The following is a 15,663-nucleotide window of genomic DNA, read 5'->3' on the forward strand; positions in this document are numbered from 1 at the left end:
CGGATGACCCACCACCGCCACACGTCGTTCTTGTTCTGTGCTTTTCTTTCTTCTCTGGCTCCGATTCTCCTATTGCTTACCCCGATGCCCGTCTAAGCCCTCTCCTAGGAGGGCGAGGACAGCGTCCAGAGCTGGACGCTACTGCCTGCGAATCGGGAGCGGTTGCTTTCTCGAAGCATCGGCTTGCTTGTCTGTCCAGGTCGACGGAGAGCGCGGGAGGGGGCGAAGTCCTTTTGTTGTCTCGCGCGCCGCGCGGCACATTGTTTTTGCATCCCCGACAAGCAGCCTGGCTAGCTTCCTCTGCTTTGTCTCTATTTTGCTGTCTATATCGTATACCTTCGGTGAGAGGGTGAGAGGAATGGCCGTTTCCTCAGACGGCGGAAGAAGGGGTTGGAGGGAGATGGACCGAGGGAGGCACAACACACGCCTGCCCCGACCGTCGTCCCGCGTACGTGATTACCCTTTTCGGGGCGTCTTTGCTCCGGGCTTTGTTTGTCTTCGGGCCACCGTGGCGGGGCTCCAGCAAAAGAAAGACGCGTCTCTTTGCTATGGCTACTTACTACTACGCAATGCCTGCCAGAAAGCAGCGAAAAAGGGGGGGTTCGGATGGCCACGAGTCTTTGCGGGTAGTGCATCGTGGCGCGGAGGTTGCAATTGCAGCAAGATGCTGCGCGCATCTGTATGCAATATAACGCCGTACTGCGGCTCCGATGCCATCCCGTTCCTTCTAACGCTGCTGCTTAGTTGTCTCTGTATGCCCTCATCCATCTGTCCTACAGTGCTATCCGGTTGCCTACTGCCACGGGTGCCCTGCTGAGCCCAGCATACGCACAAATCGGGCCTATAATAAAAATCGCAGAGAAAGTAGTCGAACGAAACAAAAACTGAGCGCAGGGCCGCGTCGGCAACCTTGTTTACACGGGCCGCAGTCGTATACGCGCCGTCGCTGCAAACATCCGGTCTCCGCTTCCCTCCGCCTCCCACCGGCGCTTCCTTTCTCTTTACTGTCTCCGCGTGGGGTGCTGTCTATTAGTTTCCTGGCGTTTGTTATCACGGGGTGCCAGTTCGGTGGCGGTGTTTTATTCCTGCGTTGCGACCGGCCTAGCCCTTCTTCTCGCTGTCCTTTCTCTGCCCAGCCGACGCGAGATGCTAATACCGTATTCTCGCGAATATAATGCGCGTTCCACTTCCAGTGATATAGATAGAGTGAGGGGGCACTAATGATAGGCAGGAAGCTTAACTACACTGCCCGGTTTGCTACCCTACACGTTAGGAGAGGAACGAGGAAGAAAAGAGAGACAGAAAGAATGCGTGTCGTTGATTCACAGGTCACGAGCACAGTGCAGCGCAGCGTAGCTGCAGTCGATTACTTAAGTCAGTTGCCTTTAACTATTGCACATAGGCCAGTACGGCTTTCTGGGTTGATGCGCTGTGAGGCCAGGTTCCCAAGATCTTTTCTTCCGTTAAAGGACGACTATCAAGCCTGCTTTTGCCCACTAGATAGTCTGGAAATATTTGCATAATTGGAAACAGTGGAACAAGAGGTGACTGCTGGTATTTTCACGTCTACAGTTAGCGCGTACGGTGAAACTCGTCATTGCAACGCGATAGCTGTACGAGTTGGTGAATGCCACTCCGACCCATACTTGTGTTTCTTTCTCTAAAGCGCCCGTGTGGCTCAAGTCGTGAGCCTTGTACGAAATTCAGCGCCACGTTTCGTCACCCGAAATAGTACTTGAACAACAAAGGGTCAGCTGAGTACATCTACGCACAGACGCACGAGGTAAAATTGACAAGTGCGCTCGTCTGCACAACGTAAGTGCTATGCGGTGAAGCACTACAAAACGCTGGCAGTGAGTAGAGTTGTGCGGGGAAGCGCTACTGCTCCGTGTCCTTCGGCAGTTTCTTTCAGTTCCGTTCTTCACGGACTTTAAGAAGTTAAAGCGAGCGCACAAATGTAGGGTATGCGTGAATATTTTTAATGATTTTCATCGATTTATAGACATTTTTTTCTTGCTTATCTTATGCGTTTCCGGCTTGTTGAGCTGAACGCGTTGAACTTACGTGGAGCGGAACCATAGCGCCATCTAGGAACGCTGCAGCGAATGAGTTCATGAGCCCATCGCACCAACACAGTTTCGCCTTATGTATATGTCAAGTGTTGTTGGGAAGTTTGCCCGTTTCTCTTTTTTTTTTCTCTCTCTCTCTCTGTCTAACTTTGGACAGTGTACGTTGACGAGGCTTTGCAACAAACACATTGTTCTTGGTGGCGTTGCCAACGTTGTAGGCTGAAGCGTATGCCTGCTGCAACAAAAGTCCGTAGGCTGCTGAACGCATTGTTATTGAACGTACTAAAGAAAAGCATAGAATAGAGTGATAACGCTGAGTCGTTGCAGGCGTAGGTAACATTACATTAGAGAGCTAAAGACTTGTGTGAACATATGAAGAAGAAAAAATGAACTAAAAAAGATGTGCATGGTGTTAGATTGCAATAGACGAAACGACGCCTCTTCCTGAAGAAAAAAAGTAAGAAAGGAAAGAAATAGGTTAGGTGGCTACTTGTCGGCTCATCGTTGCAATGAGGATCCCAATAAGGATTCTGAGCACCTCTGTGCATATACATTGATATAGTGTAGTTTCAGCTGGGAACTTGCAGCTAGAGCACCAGCTGTCACTATACGGTCACAGCAGCCTTTAACTGCGTGACCGTACTGCAGCTGCAAACACGGTATGTTCCTGTCTGCCGTCGCTACACGCTGGCCACAGTCCACTGTCGCGTCGGGATCTCTCAGAGAGCAACCAGCGCGCGACCTCCGGCCCGGAATTGACGATGCGCATCGTCGTTCCGAAAACGTGGCGCGCCAGACGGACTAACGTTCGGACGGACGTGCATTCATTGCTCATACCGCTCCTCCTCGCCCCTCGAATATCCTGTTTTTGTTTTGCGGTCGCAGGCGACGTCGGACCGCCGAGAGGACGTCCACGTACGCGGCTTTGTTTGCTGCGGCGTGGCGCAGACGGGATGGGCTAGCAAACAAAAGCGCTGCGTTACTACATACATACACACGTGTGTGGCCGTGAGCGATTCGCAGAGCCTCGGAGCACGTTGCGATGACCAATGCGCTGCGTGGACACTTTTGTTTGTTTGTTTTGTTTGTCGCGTCGCTGGGCGTCCGCTTTTGGGTACAGTGTACGTGATGCGCTTGGGTTGCGTCCCGAAAAATGCAGGCTCCGTCAGCGGATCTGTATACCACGCGTTTCCTGTTGCGATTTTCGCAGTCATTTTTTTTTTTTTGTCATTGCAAACACGTAGCATTCTATAAAAAAGTAAACTGGCAGTGTCAGAAGCTGCTTCTGGGTCAGCATTGAAGCGGAAAACACGATTTCAGAGCTAAAGCTTGGGGAAAATATTTTCAGTAATGTAACGCGGGGCATACAAGCTATCGTGTGAGACTTTCATAAACTTAAAGACAAGATGTAGGCTACAACATTTAATTACATTTAAAAAAAGAGAGAGAAAAATGTGCACAGTCTGCGCGAAGCATTCCGTATATACTCGCGTAGTGCGGGCACTGGATAATTTTGGCGAACTGTTGGCTACTCAAGGAGCATGTGCTGGGGGGCTAGTTGGTAAGGCATTCTATTGAGAACTTAAACTATGCTGGGGACGAGACGTCAATTTAGAAGAAGACAAGACGAACGCATCTCTAAATATAACTTCATCTGAGTATAAGTTAGGCGATCGTTTTAGCACCCCGCACCGAACAAAATGCGGTCGGTGGGAAACGAACCCGCGACATCATCATCATAAGTACGCCATAGCTATACAGAGCCAGCGAGGCGGGTCGAGCTGTGAAATGTAGTACGACTACTTATTACACGCCTTCCTTTCCTGCACTTTCCCGACGCAGCTTCTGTGCTTATATAATTTTTGTTTCGATGGTATATAGAACTCGATTAAAGTTTTGTGCGCGCCTATTCAACCGTTTGTTGAACCTAAAATCACTTCCATGCGCGTGTACATTGTACTAAGACAGGTGAATAATGTCTAGTGTCTGCTTTCTAGGCACTAGCTTAAACTCTGTAGAGCCTAGAGATTAGACGCCTTTCGTCGCGTCGAGTTATCAAATAAGTTTGCGAGAAACTGCGAAGGAATCGAATCGACATCTCGACATGGTCGTCCTTGGTCCGCTTTGACTCGACGCGACGCGTCCTGGCAGAAGACGCGTTTTGTGCGACTCCAAAACTTGCTCTCTTAACTTTTCGTCGTGTTCGAAGGCAATTCGAGGGCATCTAGAGCAGAGCGATTCGGTCGTTTCCGATTGGACGACCTTTTACCCTCGACACACTCTTTCGGAGAAGCAGATTGGTCGCGAATAGCCTCAGGGAAAAAAAAAATATTGAGATGGTTGAGAGCGTAAGGTTCAAAGAGGCGTTTTTGGAGAAAGAGGTTTAGTAGGGGTTGAAGGTAGAGATGGGGATAGGAGAGCTAGAGGGAAAGGGGGGGAGGGGGTTGCCAGGGTGTAGTTCGAAAGAGTAGGCGTGTCCTTTCCTACGGTGCGCGCAGAGCCCAAGGAACGCCGTAGTGCCCAGCCATCCACGCGTCTCGGAAATTAAACGGAACGCGCGGACGGCAGCAGCGTGATTAATCGAGTCAACCCTGATAGCGATCCCAAACTCCTTTGCGCACCCATACCGCCCAGTCTCGATATATATACCTTCTGTTCCCTCTCATGAGTTTCACTCTCTGCGTGTTTGATTCTCTCGCGCAAATTTCTTTTCTCTTTTATCAGTTTTCGCGTTTTACATTGCTTTGGCTCGCTTGGTTTCGTTCTACCTTTGGTCGAGCGTTCTTACTGGCAAAACTCAGCCCTAATGTTCTTCGAGCACCGAAGATACGCGGGTTAAAAACTAAAAGACAATTAACGGTTAGCTTGCCACAATCACTGCAAGGAAAGACCTAAGAATGGTTGTGCAGGAGGGGTAGCCGCGATGTAGGTATAGAACAGGTCCGTATGTTTCGAAAACGGATGGTTTCAGCTGTCTCGAGCCCCCCTTACCTCCCATTGTACGCTCTTGCAATGGCAAGAAAAACATGGGCGTGCTTCTAGAAGATAAGCGACGGAGAATCGGACAGCGTCGCCTCTGATCCTCGGGGTCACTTCAGACGTCCCCCCATCTCAGCGCCGAAGAATAATTAAACTTCACGCTATCGAGGTGGCGAGAAGTCATGGGGTTTTTAAGGAAGCCGCGCATTCGTTCTCGAATCGAGTGCGCGTCGGATGGTGGTACTCAGACGATACATCGTCGGCGTTCAACTCGCCAGTGTAGTCTCTCGGGTCATTTTGGTGACCTGTCTATCTCCGTTTTTTTTCTGTTAGATGAGTCAAACGGGACGTTCTCTGCCTTTTCGACAGTATAGACTAGCCCCTTTATAAACCCGCTTGCGTTTCCCGCGAGATTACAGAAGCGGACGCGTCGTCGAATTGTCATTAAGGTATCGGGATGTGTTCAAGCTTGTCCGATTTTTTCTCGGGGGACAGCTTGGGCGAAAAGTGATAGGCGAACTCTCTACAACTTTTTTTTGTCCTTCATTCAGGGACTCGAGCCTCCCTTGTTTATGGTTCCAGTAAAACAATTAAAGCGAGAAAGGCATCAGTAGCTCCCGAAGGAATCGGGCAAACTGAAACCCGCCCTCCGTTGACGATGAGCTCCGAAAGCTTCCGTAATAGCTACGGTAATTACACCTAATTCTCGAATCCATGAGTCGTCGGTTTATTTTGACCCGTCTACTTCGTCTTTCTTTCTTTTCTTGACGTATAGACGGAAGCGATCTTAAGTGATCGTGTCCCGCCAGAACTCAGAGACGTGTCTGCGAGTCTTTAAGTACCGTAACGTTGACTTCGGCCGCCAACTCCGAATGCGGTAAATTTTTTTTTATTTAGCTTCTTTTTTTCGTTTTCGTGGTCGAAGTTTCCGTCGCCTCGCGCGCCAGTTATCTGTAGTTCCGTAAATCCGGTTGAAGCGAGCTAAGACTGTTAAAAAAAAAACAAAGGATCATCGGTCTACCTGTCATGCTTCGGGCCTCTTAATGATCCCGGAGACGTTGACTGATGAGCCATATGGTCTGTGGATAGAGACACCGGTATGGGCCGTACCCTCGTCTCCGCCTGCTTCCAGATTTTCGTTCTTCTTCTTTTCCTTCTTCTTCTTCATCATCATCATCATCTTCTTCTTCTTTAATGTGCTGCGATAACACTGCGTTTCCTACAAGTTCGTCTCCACAGCCGTACTGAAGGACACGCATATCACTGCGAACAAGCGCCTAGATGAGGATGATGATGATGATGAAATGAACTTTATTTGGTCCTGTCGATGAGGAAATGCCGTTTGTTTTTCCTGCTTCTTCTTCCTCTTCTTCTTCTAGTCTTTCTCGAAGAGGCGTTTCTTGGAGCGCCGTGTCGTGTTGCCGTAAGGCCGGGTATTAGGCTAATTACTTTTATACCTACCGCTGCGGAAAACCCGCTTTTTCTGGATTACATTCGATCTACGCTTCCCCGTTCCGCCTTCGCAATTCGCTTCTCTGTGTGTACTTGGGAAAAATCGTGAAAGTACGTATATATATCCCTTACAAAAATCCATTCAGACAGTCTATAGACTGTCTAAACCCATTTTTACAGTATCTATAGACTGTCTAAATATATTTTCGTAAGGTACCTTCTGGTTGATGATCATAGTAAACCTATTCCGAAGCGAAAAGCCGGTAGTACCCGTTCTATTCTCTCGTTTTGTCGGAGCTGTTCGTGTATCAGATTGAACTTAGTCATCACATCGTTGTCATGTTTATTTTTTAATTGTTCTGTACGGCTCCGTTGAAGTAAACCTTATTGAAGCGCTGTAAGTTGGTTTTTTCAGCCATAATCGCAAGCCCGTGCCATAGCAGCCAGCCACTGCATTGAAACGTGCCGTTACGCAATCCTTCCGGGCGATCTTATTGCAAAAACACAATTACCTACTAGATGCACAATTATGTTCTTTTTATCGACGTACTACTAAAGCCGCGATATGCGCCTTTATAAGGCTTGCGTTGCTTGGCCACGTCAAACGCTTTCTTACAGCCCCGCAAATGAAACGTTGGCTTCCTCGCAACATGAGACTGCTTGCAGTGAAGACAGCTTGCAGTTGCCGCTTTACTTTTTCTAATGCGGAACCGACGACAAAACAGAGGTCTACTTTTACTCGCGTCACGTTGATATCTGATCGCATTTGCAGTGGATACACGCCTAGAACATGTGGACCAGATAAAAGGATAGACCCTGTTTATATCTTTACGGTGTGGGCCACTGTGCGGCCACCGCTACACCGGCAATTCACAGGTCATGTTAAGCATGAAGAATGGGCAAGATTGAACGAATGAATAGTCCAAGGGTGGTGTGATGAATTGGGGGGAGAGGGGAAGGGGGGAGGGGGCAATAGAGAACAGTGTTTCAGCTACGGATGGCGCGTATCGTTTTCGTGGCCACCACCTAAGAAAGACGTTGTGAACGATTTCTCATCTGTCTCAATCGAGACGCCCAAAATAACCCGCGAGGTGTCGGGCGCAGTTTTCCCGTCATATTATTTCTCCATCTCAAGTTTGGCTGTGCCTCTATATTTCCGCGTTTCCATTTAAGTTTGGCCTAACTGCGTCGTTTGTTTTATAACTCGTTGGAAGTGACAGGTTGCTTGCAGCGCTCCCTGCTAGCGAGATTAAGGACTCTTGCCGGCGATGTCGCGTGCGGCTGCTGCTGCCGCTGACCCTTCCCGAAACCGGTGGTTTGCGACCGTTGTTTGATAACCGGTGGGCGGCAACCTCAAAGCGCGCGTCGGTCGCCGACATGATGCGAGCGGCTTACCGTACGAAGTTGTGGTCGTAAAGCTTTAACGGCGTCGTCGGTAATCGTGATGTTGCACTTGCGAAACGATTTTGGTTTCGCGGAGTAACCCTCCCGGCGTGATTTTCGTACGCGTCGTTATCCATTTCGAGATCGCGACGCCATACCGCCGTCCCCCCACCCCTCTCCAACGCACACTTTTTTCTTTCTTGACTCTCAGTAAGTAAAGTTATGTGTGCGCGACACTGCATTTGGATTAATTCTAGCGTACTGCCACACCACATTGAGCGATACTGTTAACGTCATTGTAAACCCGTGCTCCCGATAGGCGCTTCTTTAATCTCAGGTTTAAGACTGTCTTATCCCCAGTGACCTCTTCAATGGGATCCACGATAAAACCATTCACTAAGGCCTTAGATGTCTCACCAACATGTTTGCGTTACGAGTAATTCTCGCTACTTCTTATCTCTTAGGCAAACAGTACGTATCAGCGGTAGGCCAGCTTATTTCAAACAAACAAACAAACAAGCAAACACAAACAAACAAGCAGGCATACAAACAGACAAACAGTGCGGAAACAGTGCATATCAAACATTCGCCGTCTCGTACAAACACGCAAGCGAACAATATAACAACAAGAAACGCGCTATCATATAGTGCACATAAACTTCAAACTGCCACATCCGGTGTCAGAACGCACATAATATGCACAGCAAGCAGCGTGAGTTAAGATTATAGTGCAGTCACTTGGCGTTCACTTGTTTTTCAAGTTCACAACTCAATATTTTTTTTCGAAATCTAAAATGTAATATGTTCATTCTGTCCTCATTCAGTAGCACTCAGATAAGGTAACGCTTTTGTGATAGGCCTAACCTAATTTATTATTCCATATGCGCAGGCCTCTCTACTTAGCTCTATACTAGCCCTAAACTGTGCTTCTGTGACACGCCTAACCATTACTCGTTTCATTTTGGAGTCACCAGTATTCACCTGGGTGTTCACTTCTACTTTAGGCTAGCTTAGCTGGCCTTAATTGTTTCGTCTACGCAGATCCCGCTGGCATATCTCTTCGTTAAGCCTAACCTTTGCGCCTTGTTTCTTAATTCACAAATACTCACATAAGACCTGTCTGCTGGTTAGGCCAGGCCCAACCAGTCCCATATGGTAGGTCTAAGCAAGCCCCGAAGCTTTCCCGCGTCGCTAAGCCTAACATGTCGTTCGCTATGACTAAAGTTCGGATTTTGGGATAAGCCTAACTGGTGTTCTCTTTCATTCTGCGCAGACCCCGCTGGGCACGTCCAAGACGCAGCAGTTGCACCTGCAGCTTCAGCAGCGCGCCGCGGCGGCCGTGGCGGCGGCCTCCTCGGCGGGCGGCTGGCCGGGCGGAGGGGACTCCAAGGGCGCCCTTCCTCAGGGCGCCGGCGGCAACACCGGCGGGGGCAACACCGGCGCACCGATGGGAGGCAGCAGCCCGGACCTCTCCCCGCTCCTGGTGATGAACAGCCTGGCCCAACAGCAGGTGCAGCAGCTGCTGCAACAGCAGCTGCTCTCGCCCGCCCAGCTGCAGCAGATTCTGGCCACGCAGCAGCAGACCTTCCTCTTCCAACAACAGGCAAGCAAGCGCTGTACTTCCTACATCGTCGTCGTCATTGTCATCATCGTACGCGTCTCCCTAAGTTCCTTATCTGTATCTCTACCCCCAGTTCATCGATCTTCTCGCGTTCGTTACGAGTCCCGTTCAACTGCGGCACATTCTGGGCCCATGGCAAAGCAGCACCTGTGCGTTACGCGGCACGAAAGCGCTGCTGACTTTCTTGCGGGCCACAAGCCTGAGCTAAACTTTGTAAACAGTGTAGTCTATGCGTGTGTGTGTGGTTATCAGTGTATATGTCATAATCATCATCACCCAGCGCCTGGAGTAGCATGTCAGGCGAATAGCCAGGAAGACATCTCCAGCTTTTCATTAAAACATTTCTCCCTCGTGTTAGTTACGTCGTCCTCTCGTCCGATTTTCGAAGCCATCAAAACGGTCCACTGAAAGATTAAATTATTGGCTCTCAGGCAGTAACTGCATCTCGGAGCGCAAGCATCAAGACGCAGTAACTAAGGAGAGAGAAGGAAGGAAGGAAAGGAGGTTAACCAGCCGCAACGTCCGGTTTGTTACCCTGCACTGAGAGAAGGTATAAAGGAGCAAATAGAGAGACAGAAGAAAAGAGAGTGATAGACAGAATCGCAAGCACACTTGGGGGAGCACATTCAGTCTACAGGCGGTCGCACAGATCTGTTGACTTTAGGTATTTCAGTAGCGCATTCGGTTGCCTTCTGTGTCCTGGACGCACACGTACATGGTCCTAGAATCCTGTTTACAGAAAGTGGTATCGAGTCCAGTTGGTCCAAGAGCATCCGGAGCGGGTATCGCTGGGTGTCATAGCGAGCGCAGCTGCACGGGACATCATCAACTGTCTCTTTGGTTCCGTAGGAGTCGCATGTAAAGGTGTCCGCCATTCCGATGAGAAGTACTCTGATGCATGCAGTAACTGAGATGCTGGAGGGGCCACGCTAACTTCAACCTTGCGAAGTAGAAGGAAGAAAAAAACTCGGTGAACTTCACACGTTGCCGTCTTTATTACTAGGCTCAACATTTTTTTTTTCACCTTTTTTTATATATATACACACCGTTTCCAGTCAGCACGAGTTACACTGGAAGTAACAATGGCATATCGGGAATGATGGCCGAATCGAAGATACCAATTACCCGAGTTAGTAGCCGAGCTTCCGCGAAGATGAGAAAGAAAAAGAATGCCAGGTAGGCGCTCACTGGAGTCGGAAAGTCGTTTCCGGTTCCTGTAGAGAGCTAGCTGCTCTCGTTAATGATTTCAAGTTACTCTGTATCGTACACTGCTGAGCTTTCTCTCTTCTTTCAGGCGCAGGGCGTACAGTGATTCAACTTCACTGCTCACTTTGTTCGCTACAGACCGTCTCCTGAGAATACCGACATACACAAAGAAAATGAGACAGATATTGACGAAATGCAGAGGATCGCTGCAAGCAAAAATTTAAAGGGAAGCTACACGATTGTTCATGATGTCATCCGGGCTCGGAAGTGCTAAGGCCAGCGAGGCCACCTAATTTGCCTTCGGCGCGATCCTCCACTCCTGCGTCGAATCAAAAACGCACAGTGGAATTTTTTCTTCCATTCTTTTCGAAATTGGAAACAAACGCTGACTATGCCGAACGATTGTTCGCAAAGCTGGATCCTAGTGATCCTAGCACAGCTGTTTTTGCATTCTATTTCATCGTTATTAGTTCACGCTTGTGCCGAGCGCGATCTGTGCAGCATCGTCGACTCAAATTGGCTCGGCATTGCTGTCAATTTTCAATTCTAATCGATTCAATCATTTTCGATGTGTTCATGAACAGCTAGAAACCCTAGTTAGCGGTACACTTGTATTTCGCAAAGCAAGCTGTACGTTGTTTTCTCAGGTGTCACGTCCCCCGCCCCCCACTTTATCTTTGGGATAAGCATTCCGCGCAGTTAGCGTAACTGTCAAATCAATTAACATTCGTAATTTCTTCGGTGCTTCAACAACAAGAAAAAATAACAAGAATATTTGATGATTACTTACAATGGCAGCCACTACCGTAACTGACAGGTGACGTCAGAGCTTCTTTCGAAAAACACCACCGCCGAACGACAGCTGTGCGAAGCTGCTTGATCGTGCCCCTGACTTGGCCGGCGAAAAGAACAAAATGTTAAAAAGCGAGGCCGATTTTCAGACTCCCAAAGTTGATTTGACTCTCGACATCCTGCCTGCGTCGCGTGGGCATATGCGACGCCCATCTCACGGACAGGAAATGAGGAGAGCCCCAGTCAGTATCCGTCCAGCTCTCAATGATCAAAAAAGAAAAGTAATAATTTCTTGATTTCTTTCTTTATTACCTTTTCTCTTTCTTTTTAAAAATTTTTTTTTACTGCGACGTTCCCGTAATACGTTGCTGCTTTTTACTGCCAGTCCCTGTTATTATTAATTCCTCCGCAGCTAATATTTTATTCCTTTTTCTGTGTGTTCTTAGGCCACGCGATTATCGATTACTGCTTAATATCTATGCCTGTCTCACCGCTTGGTTGTCACTACATATACTTCATAAAAAAATACGGCTTCTCTCTCATGGCTTCGTTTCTTATTTCTTTTTTGTGACAAACCCCCCTCTTCCTCCGCTCAGCCTCGTCTTCCCGATGCCCCGATTTCACAATCGTGCGCTCTTTATTTATTTATTTATCTATCACTTTTTTGCTACCTTCGAAGCTTTAATGGCCCCCCCTCCCCCATCGGCCGATCCCGCGCAATTACAGATAATCATGTCTCGGCTACGTTGAGTGCCTCTCTTTCTTTCTTTTGCATAATGTGCGCGTGACGATTAGCGACGCGCTAATTGTAAGCTTCCTTCGCGTGCCGTTTCTTACTTACCGTCTTTTTTATTTATTTTTTTCGCGTTCGCGTCGTACGGGCGATTGGTAGGGGCGCGGCAACTTCATCATCCGCCCAATCGATCAGCTAGTACTGGCGCGTCGCATAGACAGACCGACTGTAAAAAAGTAAAATAAATAATCATAATCTATGTCGTTTGTAGATTGTTTGATACAGATGTTCGCGCTTTACATTGCTGGATCTCCGTCTCTCAGTCTCTCTCTCTCTCTCTCTCTCTCTCTCTCTCTCCCTGTCTTGTTGTTCAGATCCACTGCATTGATTTTAACCGTCTTCTGTATTCGCCTTTCCCGAAAGAGTAGGCAGGCATTGTGCCCCTCCAGGAGGTTGTTATCAGCTTGCTACCTCCCTATTTCATCTGTGTCCTTGTGTGTTTGCGTATTCAAATCAAATAACAATAACGATAATAAAAATCATTCTCAGTCGTCACTGGGTAAGGCGGCTGTTGAGCACTAGTGAAATCGGCAAGAGATTAGCACAGTGTAATGGACGCAGCTGATAAAACTCTCCGTTGGAGTTGAGCGCCTTGCTGCTGGGAGAAGTCGAAAAAAACACATCAGGCCCGTCCGTATCACGTCCAACTTAGCAACTGACTCCAGTGTGGGAGGGTACGTCGCTTTAGCAGCAGCACTTATATCGATGGGGCGACAGCTATCGCATACCTGCGGCGGCTCAACTGTATGGTGACGCAGCGTTTTCTAGGCTTGGGTGGATCTGCCCATGTCACTTGAACTCACGTAATGTATGGTCGAACTGTACTCTTCGTTTCCTTCGTTTTCAAACTCTTTCCCATTTATTTCATTTTTCTCTATTAAAACATAAACTGTGGTTGCAAAAAGAAAAAAAAAACTACGAGGAGGCAATGGTAGTCCCATCGTAGTACGTCACATTTTGCCGTGAGTTCGGTGCATGCTATACTTCGAACGTTGTCTTCGTACGTTCATCTTGCATGTACAAGCGACACTGTTTCAAAAACAAATATCAAAAACAAAACATTGTAGAGAAACCTGAGAAATGAGGGACGAGAAATAAGAGGCGGGGAGGCGAGAAGACAGTGCCGGAATACTAACGACGTTGGCTTGTGTCTTCTATGTTTCCATCTTTCTGGTTTGTTATTTTTATTTTCACTTTTGCGTTTCACCGCAAACGTTGAACGAACTCGCGCGCGGTGTGGTGGGCGCTACGTTGTCGTATTCAAACGACGACGGGAGAGAAACGAAGAGAGAAAGAAAGAGCGGCGCCAAAACGCTGGGTGTGGCTACTTCGACTCTCCAAGGATAGCAACGAAAAAAAAATTGAGCGGTAAAAAAATTCTCGCCCACCTACGCCCCTTGTGGTCGTATACTTAAAAAGAGGGCTTTCTTTTTTTTTTTTCGTGTGTTGCCGGCGGGGTGTACACTTCTTTTTTTTTTTCTTTTTGTTTTCACGCAGTCCACGCCTTTGTTGGCCAATGGCGTGCGCAAGACACTCCTCAACGACGCTGCCGTGGCGAAGGTGTACGATATATGTATATGTAGTTGCAGAGGAAGGTTCCTGGCTATTTGGTTAAAGATGTGAATGACAAATCACAGTGAAAAACATAACAGTCATTCAGACGTCTCGACCGGGGACATTGGCAGGGATAAAGGTCCGTACCCAGCCGAAACGTCTAAATAAATGTTATGTTCTTCACTCTCTCTATATATATATCGCCGTCACTTAGCAACGTTGGGTTATGGAAAGCAGTTTATACGATCCGAGATTCACTGAAGCAATCAAATCCGTGACTCTTAACGATATAGTCAAACACGTAATATTGCGCCAGCCTTTTGTCCGCCCTGCCGTAATAACTCTCATGTGCTTGGCTCTTGTCACCTTCAACATATTCTGTACGCGTTTCGAAGTTCAATCCTGGCAACAGCAACCAAAATGTTTGTCTACGGCTCTGGAAGACTCAACAACAGCAAAGTTCCCGTGTTTTCGTTACGGCTCCAGATAGCACAATAACCGCAACAACGACAACAACAACAGCAGCACCAGCAACAACAACAACAAAGTACTTGCGCATCACTGCGACTTACAATTAACACTATCGATCGCTCGCCCCGAGTTCGTCCTCATCGCTTCGTTCGGCGTTTCCTGCAGCAGCACCAACAGCAGCAGCAGCAACAGAAGCAGCTGGAGACGGTGATCCCGCACCTGCAGGAGCAGCTCCAGTTCATCATGGTCCAGCAAAGCCAGGTCCTGCAGCAGCTCAACGGACTCAACAGCGGCTCTTCCTCCTCCCACGGAGGAGCTGCTATCGCCTCTCAGGTGAACAACCTCCTCTCCCACCACCACCATCCCGCATTCGGGATCATATAGCTTTTTTCCCTGTACAGGAATTGGCTAGAGCGAACTAATAGTGGCTATGATAGCTTAACTATCATGGCAACGTTGGGTGGTACGCATATTTGTCTAATCATGTTAAAACTGCTTTTGGGCGCAAAAACACACCGCAAGAGAAGACGACGGGACGGAATTATGAGACAGCCGCTGTGTCCCGTCGTCTTGTCTTGTGCTCTGTGTTTTTTGTGCCTAAAGCAGTTTCAACATGAACGGATACCAACTCGCCCAGCAAGAGGTTTTCTTAAACCATATTTGTGTAATTATCAGGCTTTCGGGTGTGGGTTCTCGGGAATGCTGTCCTTTGCTGTGCATCTGTATAGAAAGTTGAAGTGTAGTGATAATTTACAATAATTTATGGTTTTTACTTTTTTATTTAATCATTACAACGTATTACCCGTGGTATAGCAAAAAAGGGGGGGGGGTGTAACAGCTCGGACGTAAACCAGTGTACATTTTGACACAACAAGCTTAAAACCAAACTTTCGAAACATTCTATGTTATGACCGCATAAACTAAGTAACAAGCGTGCGTTCATATTTATTGTGAATTGTTGTTTATAAGTTACATACATTGTTAGAAAGATGAATATGTGATGATGCAAGGTATCTTCAAGCCACAACCACATATCCATCATTCCCATGGCTCGCATCTTCCGTAGACGCTTGTGCCAGAGTTATCTCTCCGGTGACTCGAGGTTGTGGTTGTGTGTAACCAAGGTGCCCGTATTTGCAGGACGCATCCCCCGGCGGCGGCAAGGGGTCGGCGAGCGGCAAACCGGGGCGACAGCAGCTCCAGCTGCAGCTCCAGCAGCTGGCGCTCCAGCAGCACCAGATCATGCAGCAGCTGCAGATATCGCACCGACAGTACCTGCTCGGGCTGCCGCCGTTCCTCCTGCCGCAGGGTGAGTGAGTGTGGACAACGCACGTGCTTCTTCA

General features: G+C 48.2%; 1 protein-coding gene across 5 annotated transcripts in view; it reads left to right on the forward strand.

The window, feature by feature from the left end:
• LOC119371838 (forkhead box protein P2) overlaps positions 1-15,663 on the forward strand; it is a 476,643-nt gene that overhangs the window by 438,092 nt on the left and 22,888 nt on the right. For 4 of the 5 annotated variants that reach the window (XM_037642296.2, XM_037642294.2, XM_037642292.2 and 1 more), the window contains 3 exons: positions 9,157-9,486; positions 14,486-14,653; positions 15,461-15,629. In XM_037642296.2, coding sequence (XP_037498224.1) covers positions 9,157-9,486; positions 14,486-14,653; positions 15,461-15,629 — 667 coding nt within the window. The remainder of the gene's footprint in view (positions 1-9,156; positions 9,487-14,485; positions 14,654-15,460; positions 15,630-15,663) is intronic. The other variant, XM_037642293.2, reaches the window with a different exon arrangement.

This window comes from Rhipicephalus sanguineus, chromosome 10 (genome assembly GCF_013339695.2).
Source record: "Rhipicephalus sanguineus isolate Rsan-2018 chromosome 10, BIME_Rsan_1.4, whole genome shotgun sequence".
Taxonomy (NCBI): Eukaryota; Metazoa; Arthropoda; class Arachnida; order Ixodida; family Ixodidae; genus Rhipicephalus; species Rhipicephalus sanguineus.